Source organism: Aquarana catesbeiana, linkage group LG12 (assembly GCF_042186555.1).
Source record: "Aquarana catesbeiana isolate 2022-GZ linkage group LG12, ASM4218655v1, whole genome shotgun sequence".
In the NCBI taxonomy this organism is placed as follows: domain Eukaryota; kingdom Metazoa; phylum Chordata; class Amphibia; order Anura; family Ranidae; genus Aquarana; species Aquarana catesbeiana.
The window spans coordinates 21,409,909-21,426,365 of record NC_133335.1 but is presented as its reverse complement, the minus strand read 5'-3'; the positions used below and the strand labels follow the sequence as shown (position 1 = coordinate 21,426,365).

General features: G+C 43.2%; 1 protein-coding gene across 2 annotated transcripts; it reads left to right on the top strand.

Annotated features, from left to right (window-relative positions):
• Nucleotides 1–106: 106 nt before the first annotated feature.
• GMEB2 (glucocorticoid modulatory element binding protein 2) lies at nt 107–14,231 on the top strand (the record flags this gene model as incomplete). Of its 2 annotated transcripts, none has more annotated exon segments than XM_073607369.1 (6): nt 107–210; nt 3,231–3,385; nt 7,388–7,468; nt 9,679–9,816; nt 12,222–12,344; nt 12,850–14,231. In XM_073607369.1, coding segments are annotated over 6 exon segments (1,227 nt in total), but the record flags the coding sequence as incomplete, so codon positions are not given.
• Between the last annotated feature and the right edge of the window lie 2,226 nt (nt 14,232–16,457).

Here is a 16,457-nt window from a genome sequence, read left to right as displayed (position 1 = left end):
GTTCTTAATCCGGCATTGACAGGAGCAATCTTGGTATAAATTCCTATTTCCACAACAAGTCCGCTATCTAATATCTTATTGGTCTCTGTATTTCTTCAATTTTCAGTATAATGAACACCTGATCAGTCCAAAAGAATTTGTGCATTTGGCTGGGAAATCTACCTTAAAGGACTGGAAGAGAGCCATCAGGATGAATGGAGTCATGCTCAGGTCAGCACATAATTGGGTAATCATATTGTGTACTCATTGTTGACTCTGCAGTACCTACAATTGCATGTTATCTTTGTTTTATTGTGCTGTTTTATGTTAAAGCGGAACTTCACCCTAAAGTTTTTTTTTTGTTTTTTTTTTTTTCCTGTCAACAATTGTGTATGTATTTTACTCTGGATTGTCTCAGACATCACAGCCTCCTTCAGTATGTGTAAAGTAAAAAGCACCTTAACCGCTTCAGCACTGACACCTGTTTACTTCTTATGGACCAGAGCAATTTCCAAATTTCTGCTATGAGCCTGTTTATTCTGCGATCATTTTGTCATTACCTAAAGAAGAACTGCAGTCTGCTCACATCATTTGTAATGAAAACATCTTTGCCATTCTGAAGCTTCCCTCCAACCACTTTGCATATTGTTTTATATATACTGTGACTCTGTACTTGCCAAATATGCTGCAGAAATCTCCCTCCACTAAGTCTGACTGCATCCATTTTTTAACTGCGGGCAGCTGAAGGATTTACACAGAGGCACACCTCCAGCTCTGCAGCTCTCATTGGCCCTCTCATCACTCATCCCCACCTCCCTTCCTGGTAAACTCTCGCCAGAGTGAGCTGTGCATGATGTCATAAGCCTAGGCTACTGACCAGACAAGAAACTTCCTGGATTTACCCCCTTAATGACCAGGCCATTTTTTGCGTTAAGGCACTGCGTTGCTTTAACTGACAATTGCGTGGTCATTTTTCCCTACATATAGAGCTTTCTTTTGGTGGTATTTGATCACCTCTGCGGTTTTTAAGCGCTATAAACAAAAAAAGCCGACAGTTTTGAAAAAAAACAAAAAACAATATTTTTTACTTTTTGCTATAATAAATATCCCCCCCCCCCCAAAAAAAAAAAAAAATCTTCATCAGTAAATGTATTCTTTTACATAGTAGGTGAGGTTGAAAAAAAGACACAAGTCCATCAAGTCCAACCTATGTGTGTGATTATATATCAGTATTACATTGTATATCCCTGTATGTTGCGGTCGTTCAGGTGATTATCTAATAGTTTTTTGAAACTATCGATGCGCCCCGCTGAGACCACCGCCTGTGGAAGGGAATTCCACATTCTCGCCACTCTTACAGTAAAGAACATATTTTTGATTAAACAAATCGCAATAAGCGTATATTGGTTGGTTTGCGCAAAAGTTATAGCATCTACAAAGTAGGGGATAGATTTTTGGCATTTTTATTATAAATTTCTTTTTTTACTAGTAATAGCGGTGATCAGCGATTTTTAGTGGGCCTGCGACATTGCGACAGACACATTGGACAATTTTTACACTTTTTTTGGGACCAGTGACATTTATACAGCGATTAGTGCTATAAAAATGCACTGATTATTGTATAAATTACACTGGCAGGGAAGGGGTTAACACTACGGGGGCGATCAAGGGGTTAAATGTGTTCCCTGGGAGGTGTTTCTAACTGTGGGGGGAGTGGTCTGATTGGAGGAGGAGAGAGGTCACTGTTCCTAATCACTAGGAACACACGATCTCTCTCTACTCCCTTGACAGAACAGGGATCTTTTTGTTTACATTGACAGATCCTCGTTCTGCCTCTCTGTGGAGTGATCGGAGGTGGCCATCGGACATCACGGCCACCGGGCATGCGCATGGTTTCCGGTGATGCGCCGCGGGCCTGCTATTGCCATTAAAGGGACCGCTGTACCGGTTCGGCGATTCGCGCAGCCGAGCCAACTTGTCGCAGTGTAACGGCGGCGGCTGGTCGGCAAGCAGTTAAACTGACTTCATCTGCAGATGGAAGTTCATCCCTTTGATCTGTAGATGAATAAACAGATACAAAGATAAACGATGTTTCTTTCTATCTTCCTGTTTCAGCTGCTGAGCAATGTTGTTGATAAACATTGCCCGGCTGCTTTTTTTTTTTTTTTTTTTTACAGCTCCAATTGCCGTTGTTCTGTCAAAAGAGCCAATTTGTCAAAATCTCTAATTACGTCACTTCCAGTGACTCTCCAGCAGCAGTAATTGCAGATTTCGACTACTTGACTGTCTTCACAGAACACCGGCAGCGCATACACTACGGTACGCGACATGTTGGCTTTTTTTTAATACAGAACAGCGGCTAAGGACTAAAAAGTTGTCGCCGTCTTGGAGGTGGCCTTGTTGGTTACTAGCGGTCGAACTAACAATGTCCACTCATTATATTGTGTACCGTAGTGTATACGCTGCAGGTGTTCTGTGAAAATAGTCAAGTTGTCAAAAACTGCAATTACTGCTGCATGAGAGTCACCGGGAGTGAAGTAATTGGAGATTTTGACAAGTTGGCTCCTTTGACAGAACACCGGGACGTCGTTTACACTTCAGTTGTCAACAAGGGAACCCCACTAACAGCTGAATGAGTCCACTGGTCCCCCCCCCCTCGGAAATGCCAGTGGGGGGAATGCCGCAGCCGAAAGAACCAAGCCTGAAAGTATCGGAGCATTTGCATGAGTATCGATACTTTTGCATATACTTAGTATCAGCACCGATATGGACATTGCTGCAACCCTAGCTGCAAGCGCTGATTGGATGGCAATCGGCTGCTGGTTTTCCAGCATGCCTGTTGGACAGAAGCCGGACAGGCTGTTGAAGCGGCCGATATTCAGCCTGTGTACAAGCCTTTAGAGCATGGGCCTCAAACTGGCGGCCCTCCAGCTGTTGCAGAACTACAATTCCCATGAGGCTTTGCAAGCCTGAAAGTTACAAGCATAGGCCGAGGCATTATGGGACTTGTAGTTCTGCAACAGCTGGAGGGCCGCCAGTTTGAGAATCCCTGCTTTAGAGTGCTGGAACCAGGAAACACACTCTAGTGGCATTTTCTCAGTGTTCGATTCAGGTCGATTATACTGACAACCCCAGTGATATAACCAGTGGAGCAAACTTAACAGCAAAGTTGTGTACCCTCTTTAAATGCAATCATTTAATGTTTAGGTCGAGTGTATCTGTAAAGTCCTGTTTACTTTTTTTTTTATCAGGAAAATAATGGATTCAGGGGAGCTGGATTTTTATCAACACTCCAAGGTCTGTTCCAACACCTGTCGAAGTACCAAAATTGACGTGACCGGGAACCGCGTGTCCCTCTGCAGCCAGGTGTCCACGGAGTATATTCCCATCACCACATCCAGCGACAGTGAGTGGAGACTCGAGACTAATGCTTCTTTCATCTAATACATTTTTTTTTTAAAGGTATCTTTAGGCTCCATGCACACTGAAGCTCATAAACGGCTGTTTTTGGGAGTTTGGGTGTTTTTTTAAACAGCCCATAAACTCTCCTCTATGTTATCCTATGTGTCCATGGACACATGGACGTTTTTGGAGGTTTATCAGCAGTGGAGTTTATGGGCCGTTTTCTGAACGCCATAAAATCGAGTTGTTTATCTGACCACAAAAAAACGCTCAAATGCCGATAAACGCTCAAAAACGTGGCTCACCAGCGTTTTAACGTTTTTGATCTATTGTAAAAAACGCTGACGCGGAAAAACGCTAATAAACGCTATTGCAAAAACGTTGAAAGACTCATTGCAAAGCTACTGGCGTTTTTTATAACATTATTTTAAGGCCCAGTGTGCATGGAGCCTAATTAAATTTTATTTTACATATACATACATCAAGCAAAACAAGATACACGAAACAGGGGGTACATAGTCAGAGGCTAACAATACAGCCCGTATAAAAGAATAGGCAGACATACGAGGTGTGTCTAAAAAGTTGGGTGAATGGTATCAGAAAACAAACAAAACAGAAGATACAAAAAATTCATTTTATTGGCCTTCAAAACTATCGCCATTTTTCACAACACACTTTTGGCAACGTTCATAAAGCTTCTGGAAACTGTCAGCAAAGTCCTCTTTAGGAATTGATGTCGCACATTCTTGGTTTGCCGCCACGTCTGCGAAATGTGCGCCTTTAATGACACTTTCTTCAGGCAGGCAAATAGAAAGAAGTCCACAGGCGCCAGAACAGGGGATTACGATGGATGATCGAGAATAGGTACGCCGCTTGGATTCCGGATCGAATTGGTAGCACCAGGTCTCATCCCCTGTGACGATGGTTGGCAGAAAGGATGGATCCTGGTCACACATGGAAATGAAATCTCCAGAGGTTTCCATCTGCTTTTTGCGGCACAAACCGGGAACAGATCTTCCAGCTGCCCAAATCTTTGCGGATGATGGTGCGTACCATGTCCTTGCTAATGCCCAGTTCCCTACCTCTCACACTGACTACGATCGACTGCCCACAGCGGGGTTTATTACCCTGACGGTCACGTGTACTCCACGCTAGGTGGCGCTTCTTGACGTTTCTCTGGATTGCCATGTGCATGTACGTGCACCTGGCCCATGTTGTCACTGAGATATTGGACTATTCACCAAACTTTTTAGACACACCTTGTATACACATAAACCATAGTGTAGAAATGCCCATCTCGGGTTCATACCCAAATAAAAAGGAAACTGCTGGTGAATTTACAACTCAAGGTACAAAAAAGATCCAAGCTTTGCCAGCAATGTGTGGCAGGCCCATCAGAACATCAATAGATAGCAGTCACGTCACAGATATATACAGTATAAGAGACCAAAGTTATTTAAACCTCTGTCACCCGAAAGTGCAGACGTCCATCCCGACCAAATTTTGTCGAACGTTTTAGGACAACCCCTGGCGGGGTACATTAGTTTATACATGGGTAACACCTTGTTGACCAGACAGGCCATCATTAAGAGTGCCCAACTATGCTTGCCCTTTCTGGCCAGCTCCTCCATTCATAGAGGCTGTACTATAGCTTCTATGAATGAAAAATGATCTATGAATGAATGGAGAATGGGTGCATGAAAGCTCCAACCCTCCTCCATTCATAGATCCGTAGATCGATTTCAATGAATGCAGGAGCCAGCAACACGAGAGACCCATTGGATTAACAGTAAGTTATGTACCTTGTGCTGTGTTCTTTTTTTTTTATGACTAAACTTATGATTGAGAGCTGGATCCCCAATGGCCACAGGATCAGGAACACTGCCACCTGGTGTTAAAGCTGTATTAAACCCCAAACCAGAATTGTAGTATTTTTCAGTTTACCAATCATTAGATGTGGTGGCTGCATCAGTTTTTTCTTTTTATTTGGCTTTTTCACCTGGTGATCTATCCAGGAACACACCTCCTGTATTACTGAGACACAACTCTGGAGGAATGAGCATAGGTAGCGCACAGCAGACAGCAGCATTATCAGTCTGGGGGGGTGGGGGTTAAATATATTAGCAGATTTAGATGCACTAACAAATTGAAGCCAAACTGCAGCTCACGCTTTATAATTAGTTACAGTAATTAATTTTTTCCTTTTTGGGATAAAGGTTTTACATAAAAGTTGAACATTTTAACCACCCCCTGCCAGTGTTAAAGTGGAGTTCCACCCATTTAAAAGTCAGCAGCTACAAAAAGTGTAGCTGCTGACTTTTAATAATCAGACACTCACCTGTCCCACAGTCCAGCGATGCGGGTTTACGAAGCCCCACTCCTCTCCGCGGCGTCGGCATGCTAATGCCGCGTACACACGATCACACGTTTCGACAACAAAATCCATGTTTTTTTCCCAGAGGAATGTTGGCTCAAACCTGTCTTGCATACACACGGTCACACAAATCTTGTTGGAAATTCCGAAAGTCAAGAACGCGGTGACGTACAAGACGTACGACGAGCCGAGAAAGATGAAGTTCAATAGCCAGTGCGGCTCTTCTGCTTGATTCCGAGCATGCGTGGAATTTTGTGTGTCGGAATTGTGTACACACGATCGGAATATCTGACAACAGATTTTGTTGTTGGAAAATCTGAGATCTAGCTCTCAAATTTTGTTTGTTGGAAATTCCGACGGAAACTGTCCGATGGAGCCTACACACAGTCGGAATATCCGACAACAAGCTCCCATCAAACATTTCCCATCGGAAAATCTGACCGTGTGTATGCGGCATTACTGTGGGCGCCCAGCTGTGGCTTCCACTGCGCATGCGCAAGTGCACTGTGAATGGCCGGGCAATATTCTGGAACCTGTGACGTGTCCCAGAAGATTGCAGGGAAATATGGCATGTCGGGGTCACCAACACTTAAAGCGGAAGTTCCATTTTTGGGTGGAACTCTGCTTTAAGTGATTTGTCTTATCCATGTAAACTGATACATTCTGCTGGAAGGGTTGAAATTTAAGTGCCACGCCACTGCTAAGAGGTCCAGACTTTATTCCATTAAAGGTCAGGGGTACAGATTAAGAAATAGACAACACATTTCGGGGGTGTACATGCCCCCTTCACCAGGGCTAGAAATAACATGAGAAGATTATTATTAAAACCAAACAGTGTAAGGAGTGTCAAAATAATGACATAAAAGAGAACATGAGTGCTGAACAAAATAAGAATATGGGTGCTGAAAGATAAAAAAAAAAAAAAAAAAAAAAAATTATTATAATAATAACACTAATAATAATCATCACTATTATTAAAATGATACATTATGAATGAAATGTTAACCTAATAAAAAGAGACAAAAAAAATAAATAAGACACTCGAAACTGGTATGTGTATAAATTGAGCCATACATCATAGAATATAATTGTATGGAGGGAAAATTTTTTTTTTTTTTTTAAATATAATAAAAAATGTAAACCAAAAAATGATTATTATTATACAGGATTTATATAGCGCCAACAGTTTACGCAGCGCTTTTAATAATATTATTATTGAGATTACTACTGACAATAATAGCCATAATCACTATTGCTCCACATTCTGCTGGAGACCTTGAGCTTGTGAAAAACAGACTTACTGGCTGAATTACCAGATGAAAATAGAAGAAATAAAGCCTAAAAAGAAAAGGAATGCAGCCATCACATCAAAGAATTGGTAAGCTGCAATATGTTTGCTTTTGGGTTTAATGTCGCTTTATCACATAAAGCGACCCCCCCCCAAACCCCCCGCTGTCCTTGTCCTAGGAACAGGGCTTGTATATATAAAACAATTATGCAGAATGTATAAGAGAGTCAGTATAATGATCAGGCATCTAAAAAAATGGCAGAAGTCTCATGACAGGTAAAGCGTTCCATCACTGCCATACATAATAGATTCAGCTGCTTTTAACCATCTCTTCTCTTGTACAGCTTTTACTGTTAACGGGAGCCCAGCAACTATTACTATAGAGACGTGTGACGGATCGGGAGACTGGGGCAATGTGATTGGAGGTAAGTTCTGCAAATGGTATAACGGATATTTTTCGTTTGCAGTGAAAAGAAAAGTTGAATGAAAGAGATTGCAACTTCACAGTCTGCTGGTGAAAATGTTGTCGGCGTAACAAATCACTGTTTCATATATCAGATTGAAAGGTCCATCTATGCATGGAGCGAACTCTTTTTGAGCTCCAGAAGATTTTACCACCTTCATGACCCGGCCATTTTTTGCTATTCAGCACTGCGCTACTTTAAACACTTCAGCTCGGGAAGATTTAAAACCCCCCCCCTTCATGACCAGGCCATTTTTTACAATACGGCACTGCGGTACTTTAACTGACAATTGTGCAGTCGTGCGACGCTGTACCCAAATAAAATTGATATCCTCTTTTTTCCCACAAATAGAGCTTTCTTTTGGTGGTATTTGATCACCTCTGCCGTTTTTATTTTTATGCTCTATAAACAAAAAAAGACCATCAGTTTTGAAAAAAATAAAAAATATTTACTTTCTGCTATAAAACATATCCAATAAGAAAAATGTAAAAAAAAATCTAATTTCTTCATCAGTTTAGGCCAATATGTATTCTGCTATGTGTTTTTGGGTATAAAAGAATCCCAATAAGCGCATATTGATTTGGTTTGCGCAAAAGTTATAGCGTCTACAAACTATGGGATGGATTTATGGACTTTTTATTTTTTTTAATAGTTATTTTACTAGTAATGGCGGCGATTAGCAATTTTTTTTTAGTGGGACTGCGACATTGCAGCGGACAAATCTGACACTAAGTGGCACTTTTTTGGGGACCAGTGACACCAATACAGTGATCAGTGCTAAAAATATGCACTGTCACTGTAGAAATGACACTGGCAGGGAAGAAGGGGTTAACATCAGGGGCAATCAAAGGGTTAACTGTGTTCCCTAGGAGTGTTTTTTAACTGTGGGGGGATGTGCTTAACTGAAGAAAGACAGAGATCCGTGTCCCTGCTTAGCAGAAACACAAGATCTCTGTCTGTCTAGCACCTTTGCCGGTGGTATAGCCGCGCTGCCCATTCATTTCAATGGGCAGGAGCAGTGGAGGAGCGGTATACACACTGCTCCTTCACGGCTCCAAAGATGCTAGCAGGACTTTTTTTTAGCCACTGACCTCACCAGTGACACTAATACAGTGATCAGTGTTAATACTATACACTGTCACTGTACTAATAACCCCAGCTGGGAAGGGGTTAAAGCGTTTATTCAACACTTCATGTTCCTTATATGTGCCTGCTGTACCATGGTACTTGTATGAGAAAGTCTCCTGTTGTTTGTATGGTTTCCTTTGTGTGAAATCCCTGGTGAGCCTACCACTCCCTCTGCTTTCCTATTAAATCTGACCACACTAAGCAGGAGAACACATCGTGGTCAGTTCTCTTGCTATGCTGGGAACTTCGTATGCTCTCATGCAATGATCAGACTTGTCCTGACATGACCCCACTGCACAGCCATTTACTGGGAAGCTCGGTGTGCTGCTGCTTTTCCTCCCCCCCCAGCTCCTATGCAGCTGAGAACAGAGGGAATGTGATTACTTATTTAAAAAAAAGGTAAAAAAGATATTTATAATGTTAGTTTTTTTTTTTGTTTGTTTTTTATATCTATAAAAAAAATGTTTTGCCTTTCATTTCTATTTTAAACTGAATGGGTTGTTTTACAAGGTGATCGTTTACAATCACTTTAATATCGAGGGCGATCAAGGGGGGGGTTAAATATGTGCCCAACAATGTGTAATGTGTGTGTTATGTGCTGTTTTTTACTACAGATCTCTTTGTTTCTGATCCCTGCTTTGCAGAGATCAGAAACACAGATTGCTCCCTCTGTACAGAGCCCTCTGGTAATTGTCAACCCAGGGCTCTGAGCTGTGATTGCACACAGTCGGTCAGCAGGTCTTGGCCGTGAATCATTGGTCTGGCCTCGCTGACAAGCTCCTGCGCAGGCACGCACCCTAAACCCAAAAAAGTAGCGGCGTACAGGTACGTCACTTTGCCTGTGCACAGTCCATTGCGGGCGGTCCGGACCGCAAGTGGTTAAATCCGGCCACAAACAGCTCTGTGTGACAGCTCAAGCCTTTTGGAAATGTGCTCTGGAAAGAAAGATAGGAAGGCCTTGTGATGTGAAGTATCTGAACCATTTTTAAAATGTATTTTTATTCTTCATGCTCGACCCCCCCCCGGTTTTGTCTCCCATGCAGATGACACCCTGGTCTTTTGGCAGGGGCTGCGTGACGCTGGGCTCCTCGGTGATGTTATTCAAGAGTTTCATCGAGAACTGCTGGAGACAATGAAAGGACTGAGAGAGCGGTTGCAGACTCCCCCCATCCAGCTACAGGGTAATTCAGCTGTCAATGTGATTGATTCATGCTTAAAGCTTAAACTCTGGGATCAGCGTCCCACAACCACTATCCAGCCCACTGTATGCTTTTTAATACTTTTTCCAAAAGTCTTCAGGTCAGTTATGTGACATAGTGGTAGGAGGAGATCCTTATCCACTTGACCTCTGGAAGGTTTACCCCCCCCCCCCTTTATGACAAGGCCATTTTTTTGCGATCCGGCACTGCGTTACTTTAACTGACAATTGTGCAGTCGTGCGATGCTGTACCCAAATAAAATGTGTCCTTTTTTTTCCCTACAAATAGAGCTTTCTTTTGGTGGTATTTGATCACCTCTGATCACCCACCTCTATAAACAAAGAGAGACAGACAATTGTGAAAAAAAGCAATATTTTTTACATTCTGCTATAGAACATATCCAATAAAAAAATAGAAAAAAATCTAATTTCTTCATTAATTTAGACCAATATGTATTCTGCTACATATTTTTGGTAAAAAAAAAAAAAATTCCAATAAGCTTATATTGGTTTGCGCAAAAGTTATAGCGTCTACAAACTACGGGATATTTTTTTATTTTACTAGTAATGACGGCGATCAGCGACTTATAGGGGGGCTGGGATATTGCGGCAGACATTTTGACACTTTTTGGGAACCAGTGATCCTAATACAGTGATCCGTGCTAAAAATATGCACTGCCACTGTACTAATGACACTGGCTGGGAAGAGGGTTAACATCAGGGGCGATCAAGGGGTTAACTGTGTGCCTAGTCAGTGTTTTACTGTACTGTGTGTGGTGCTTTTACTAGGGGAAGAGATGGAATTTCTTCCCTGCTTTACAGGGACACAAACTCCATCCCTTCCCTCCTGTCAGAACAGCGATCTACCTTGTTTACATTGGCAGATCACCATTCTGTCTCACTTCCTAACAATCGGCGGGTGCGGAGGACATCAGGTACCGTGTATCCGCCGATCGGCTTTTGCTGTGTGTGCGCGCCCCTTTACCTAACTGGGAAAATATGTCATCACTTTGACGTTTAGTATGGGGTTTATGGCTGCAGGTAGATGCCATAACCCTGGTATCATTTTTTCCCTCAGGCGCCGGCCTTACTAATAAAAATGCTCCAAGCATCAACTTTAGAAGGGGCGGGAGGGTTCGTCCCAACCCCCGCCCCCCCCCCCCCCCCCAACCCCTGCTTTCCACTGGTTTCCAGGCTTAACTGGCGGATCAGGAAGCCCGAAAACCGATCCGTTGCTTGCGGTGGCTAGGCATAGAGATGAGCGAAGGAAAGATGGCCTCCGCTCATCTCTGCCCTAGGAGGACCGGAGCAACGTTGTGACCTCACTTCGTGTTCATGTAATCAAGGCCGCTTTCTTTTTTTTTTTTAAGCAAAAGATCAAAAAATGTGTTTTTGTTTTTAAGGGTAGAGGAGAGATTTGGGGTCTTTTAGACACCAGATCTCTCTTAAGGAGGACCTGACATGCTGTATTATTATCACAAGGGATGTTTATATTCATTGCGATACCAATAAAAGTGATTAATATTTTTTTTTAAAGGAACAGTGTAAAAATTAAAAAACTGAAATAAAATAAATCCCCAAAAAATAAAATGTTAAAGCGCCCCTGTCCTCGCTTGGTCGCGCGCAGTAGTGAACGCATACATAGGTCACGCCCACATATGTAAACGGTGTTCGCACCACACATGTGAGGTATCGCTGCAAACGTCTGAGCGAGAGCAATAATTCTAGCACTAGACCCCCTCTGTAACATCTCCACTGGTAACCTGTGGACATTTTTAAAGCATCGCCTATAGAGATTTTTAAATACCGTAGTTTGGTGCCATTCCACGAGCGCGTGCAATTTTAAAACATGACATGTATCTATTTACTCGGCGTAACATCATCTTTTATATTATACAAAATATTTGGGGTATATAATGTATTTTTTTTTTTTTTAAAAAAAATTGCATTTGAAAAACTGCTGCGCAAAAAAAAAAACAGTGTGATATAAAAAATAGTAACGACCACCATTTTATTTTATAGGGTCTGTGCTAAAAAATATATATATAATGTTTGGCTGTTCTAGCAAAAAATACTGATTTTCACTTGTAAAGTGTCAGAAAAAGGCCTGGTCCATGATACTTTGTTCTGCCAGTATGTCCTCAGTTTGTTGTAGACCTCTAGTGGCGAAGGGGGGTTAGTGCAGGGGTCCGTGCCGGAGCGGAGGTGAGTGTTGTTCCAGGAGGAGAGTGTTCTTTGGAATCCTTTTATTTGGAGCCACTGTTGGCTTATAAGTGGTTAGGCAGCAGGGACTGGGCCTTTTTAAGGACTAATGTTTGATCTCTTGCGCGTCTCTCACTATTGAATCTGTTTCTTTTCTTTCAGCCGGTATCCTCTTCTATTTTTCAGACGCTGTGCTGCTCAACAACATTGTCCAGAATTTCGGCTTACTGGATTTGATTAAGAAAGTGCTGGCCAGTCACAAAAGCCAGATGGACCGCTCTAGAGAGCAGTACACCAGAGATCTAGCAGGTACTCTTTCTCTAATGGTTTCTAGAAGCCAAAGTATATGCACAAAGAACCTTCAATGCTCAGCTACCCCCCCCCCCCCCCCAAGCCACCTCTTATACTGACCTGAGCCCGATTTTGATCCAGCGATGTGCATAAGAGCAGCAGCACTCTCGGCTCTCTCCCTGCTCATTGGCTCAGAGATAGCAGCGGGAGTCATTGGCTATCACTGCTGTCAATCACAGCCAGTGAGGAGGGAGTGGGAGGCCGGACCATGCTCTGTGTGTCTATGGACACACAGCCAGCTTGGGAGCAAGCCTGCATGAGTGCCCCTATAGCAAGCGGTTTTCTATGGGGGCACTCAGCAGAGGGGATGTGATCAGGAGCACGCTGGTGGTGGACCCCAGATGAGGAGGTTCGAGGCTGCTCTGTGCAAAACCATTACACAGATCAGTGTAACATGTATGGTATTAAAAAAAAATCTAAGTTTACAATCACTTGAGTGTCGTTGATATCCTTTTCTCCACAGCGCTGGAGCAGCAGTGCGATGAACATAGGAGACGAGCCAAGGAGCTGAAGCACAAGTCTCAACATCTGAACAACGTGTTGATGACATTGACCCCAGTCAGCATGCCCCCTCCGGCCAAGCGACCACGCTTAACCCGTGCAACTTCTGGCCCAGCTGCTATAAGCTCGCAAGTGTCTTCTCAGCCGACGCAGATCACCCTTCCCCAAGGAATGTCCCTCTCTCAGTTGACCAGCATCCCATTTGGTAAAGTACTGTCTGCTTCCTCCACCTCCATTAACAAGAACTCGACTTCCCAAGGCAGCTCGCCTTCCTCCCCAGTTTTGGGAGGCTACACTATCCTCACCCCTTCAGGAAGCACCTTCCCAAGCACTCTGGAAATTCACCCCGACTCCTCCAACCTCACCGTCCTGAGCACGGCGGCTATGCAAGACAGCAACACCGTTCTCAAAATGATGAGTCCCATCCAGCTGCTCACTTTGCCAGGGCTGGGCACCATACAGAACTTTGCACAGTTAGCGTCAGCCGGGGGTACCCTGGTAGCCATGCCCTGTGACTCGGCGGATGGAGAGGATGAACATACCACCATAGAGGTGACATCTCTGACCGAAGACCATATGCAGAAGTAGAGATGCAAAGCCTCATTTTTGGTACCTTAACAGTTTGGACGTGTCATGTGACTGTGATGGATGATGGGAGCTTAGCGGGAGGAAGCTGATGAACCAAAGAAGGAATAGGGAAGTTCTGTGCTTTACAGATCTGCGGCACATTGCACAGAATACGGCCGTAGATGGTTCTAGCAAACAGGATGTTGAATATTATTAGAGAGAGCCTCACGCCTTAGTGGTGAGATCTTCCTGTGGTCACTCCTAGGAAAGTCTTATGGTGCTTTTCTATGTGAGCCTGAGCTGTGCTTTCTAAATGAAGGGGCCAAGATGGAATCCCCAAACCTTCAGTGTTGTTATCATCCAATATCTGCATTGTACAGCGAGTTTAGCCACTAGGAGCTTGTACTCACTGGAATTTAAATGTATCAGAATATGACAGCCCTGCGAAATTTATCAAAGTAGATAGCGTTAGGTTGCACTAGGTGAGAACCCCATTTGCCGGTACCCATGAAGAAGCTTCCATGAACGCTGGAGCCCAATAGACTTTCAGCTTTCATCAAAGCTGCCCTTATGGAATCATGCAGGTTTATTCTTTATGGTGTTCATAAGAAAGGTGGAGAACAGACTTGTTTAGAATTCAAGCTAACAGGCAGTTTTTATGAACCAATAGGAAAGGCTCAAAATACACTCTATGGTCAAAAGTATTGGGACACCTGCCTTTACACGCACAGGAACTTTAATGGCACCCCAGTCTTAGTCCGTAGGGTTCAATATTGCGTTAAACCCACCCTTTGCAGCTATAACAGCTTCAACTCTTCTGGGAAGGCTGTCCACAAGGTTTGTCTATGGGAATGTTTGTCTATTCTTTCAGAAGCACATTTGTGAGGTCAGGCGCTGATGTTGGACGAGAAGTGGCTCGCAGTCTGCGCTCTAATTTATCCCAAAGGTGTTCTATCAGGTTGAGGCCAGTCAAGTTCCTCCACCCCAAACTCACTCATCCATGTCTTTATGGACCTTGCTTTGTACACTGGTCCAAATCATTTGGTGGAGGGGGGATTATGATGTGGGGTTGTTTTTCAGGGGTTGGGCTTGGCCCCTTAGTTCCAGTGAAGGGAACTCTTAAGGCATCAGCATACCGAGATATTTTGGACAATTTCATGCTTCCAACTTTGTGGGAATAGTTTGGGGATGGCCCCTTCCTGTTCCAACAGCAAGCAAGGTCCATAAAGACATGGATGAGCGAGTTTGGGGTGGAGGAACTTGACTGGCCTTCACAGAGTCTTGACTTCAACCCAATAGAACACCTTTGGGATGAATTAGAGTGGAGACTGCGAGCTAGGCCTTCTTGTCCAACATCAGTGCCTGACCTCTCAAATGCACTTCTAGAAGAATGGTCAAACATTCCCATAGACACACTCCTAAACCTTGTGGACAGCCTTCCCAGAAGAGTTGAAGCTGTTATAGCTGCAAAGGGTGGACCAACTCAATTTTGAACCCTACAGACTAAGACTGGGATGCCATTAAAGTTCATGTGCGTGTAAAGGCAACCAATACTTTTGACAATATAGTGTATGTGCCAGCTGATTTTTTTTTTTTTTTTTTTTTTGATGCACCTTGCCTACTTGGATTTGCCCAGCCTTGCACTAAAATCCTATCTGCATTCCACAATTCGCTGTGATCTCCAAGCTGCTAGTGTAATACAATGCTGGTATAGCCTGGGACTTTCATAAATGCACATGGATACTGGTTCTATTACCCCAGTAATATATGCAGCAGCAGACAGGGTTGAAGTGAGTGATATATGTTAAGCATCCAAAAAGTTGTCAGCTTTTAGCAATACAGTCAGTTTTCAGCCCTCTTTATAAATATAACTAGCACACAAACAACGGTTCTGAGTGTCTCTTCATTCTTGGTGAATACCCAGTGATGTCAATGCTTCTCTGTAAATAAATAGACAACACTGTTTGGAGAAGCTGCGTTGGGTCGAGGGCAAAGAACTTGCTGTAGTTCAGTGGATTTTTGTTTTGAGCTGCTTCACTCCCCAGATAGCTTTAAGAAGACATTGGGTGATTCCGTCCAATATGCATAACTGATCAATTTTTAGAGTAATGAGGGGTCAACAACTTTATACGAGACCGAGTACCGGAAGCTTACGAATAGGCCAAAAAACCCGTACAGATGGTTGTTGAGTGAGGTAGGGCACCTTTTGATCCCTGACTGGGTCTTTACTGCTGTCTGAGATCTTCCCACCAAAGTGTGACAGCCAGGTCTCTGGGTAGAGTTTCTCTTTAAATTTGTCCACTGACATGCCCACGATAATAGGAAATCTAACATTAGATGCCACTTTGCCATAATCTATGGAATAAAAGCAAATCGTTTGTTTATGTGACTACTTTTCAGCATTTTGCATTGTTAAAAGTACCAGAGGTGTTCACCAAAACAAATTCAGGGTGATTTGGAGTCTTTTCATGGATTGGTTTCTTAATCATTATTCTATTCTAGTTCTTCAGCAGTGTCTACTTGAACGTGAGACTTCAAGAAAAACTTATACTGAGAGAAACAATGGGTTCTGCCATTACTCGCCTCCTGAAAATTCTGGTTGCCTGGCAACCAGTAGCTTCAATATTTGCTAAACTTTTGACAAGGAGCAAGCACGCAGCATGAAAAGGCAGCAAAGCGTGAAGTTAACTCTTGATAAGCTTGTTTCAGTAAGCGACTTAGAAAGCATTGACATGATTGGATCAGTATGACAGCCAGACAACCAGTATATATTAAAAAAGTACAGAAAACTGTACAGGTGAGGTATCCCAACCCATCCATCTTTAGTGTTTCACTTTTACTACAGCAGGGCTATTCTAAATGTCTCAACAGGGAGAGCACAACCTTGTGTACCTATTTGCTGTAGCAATTGCAGACTGGGGAAATTTGGCCTACAAGAGATCTCACCAGTGAGCCAGCAAAGGGATATAGGAGTCTGCAAGATGATTTAAGGCGACTCTGAGG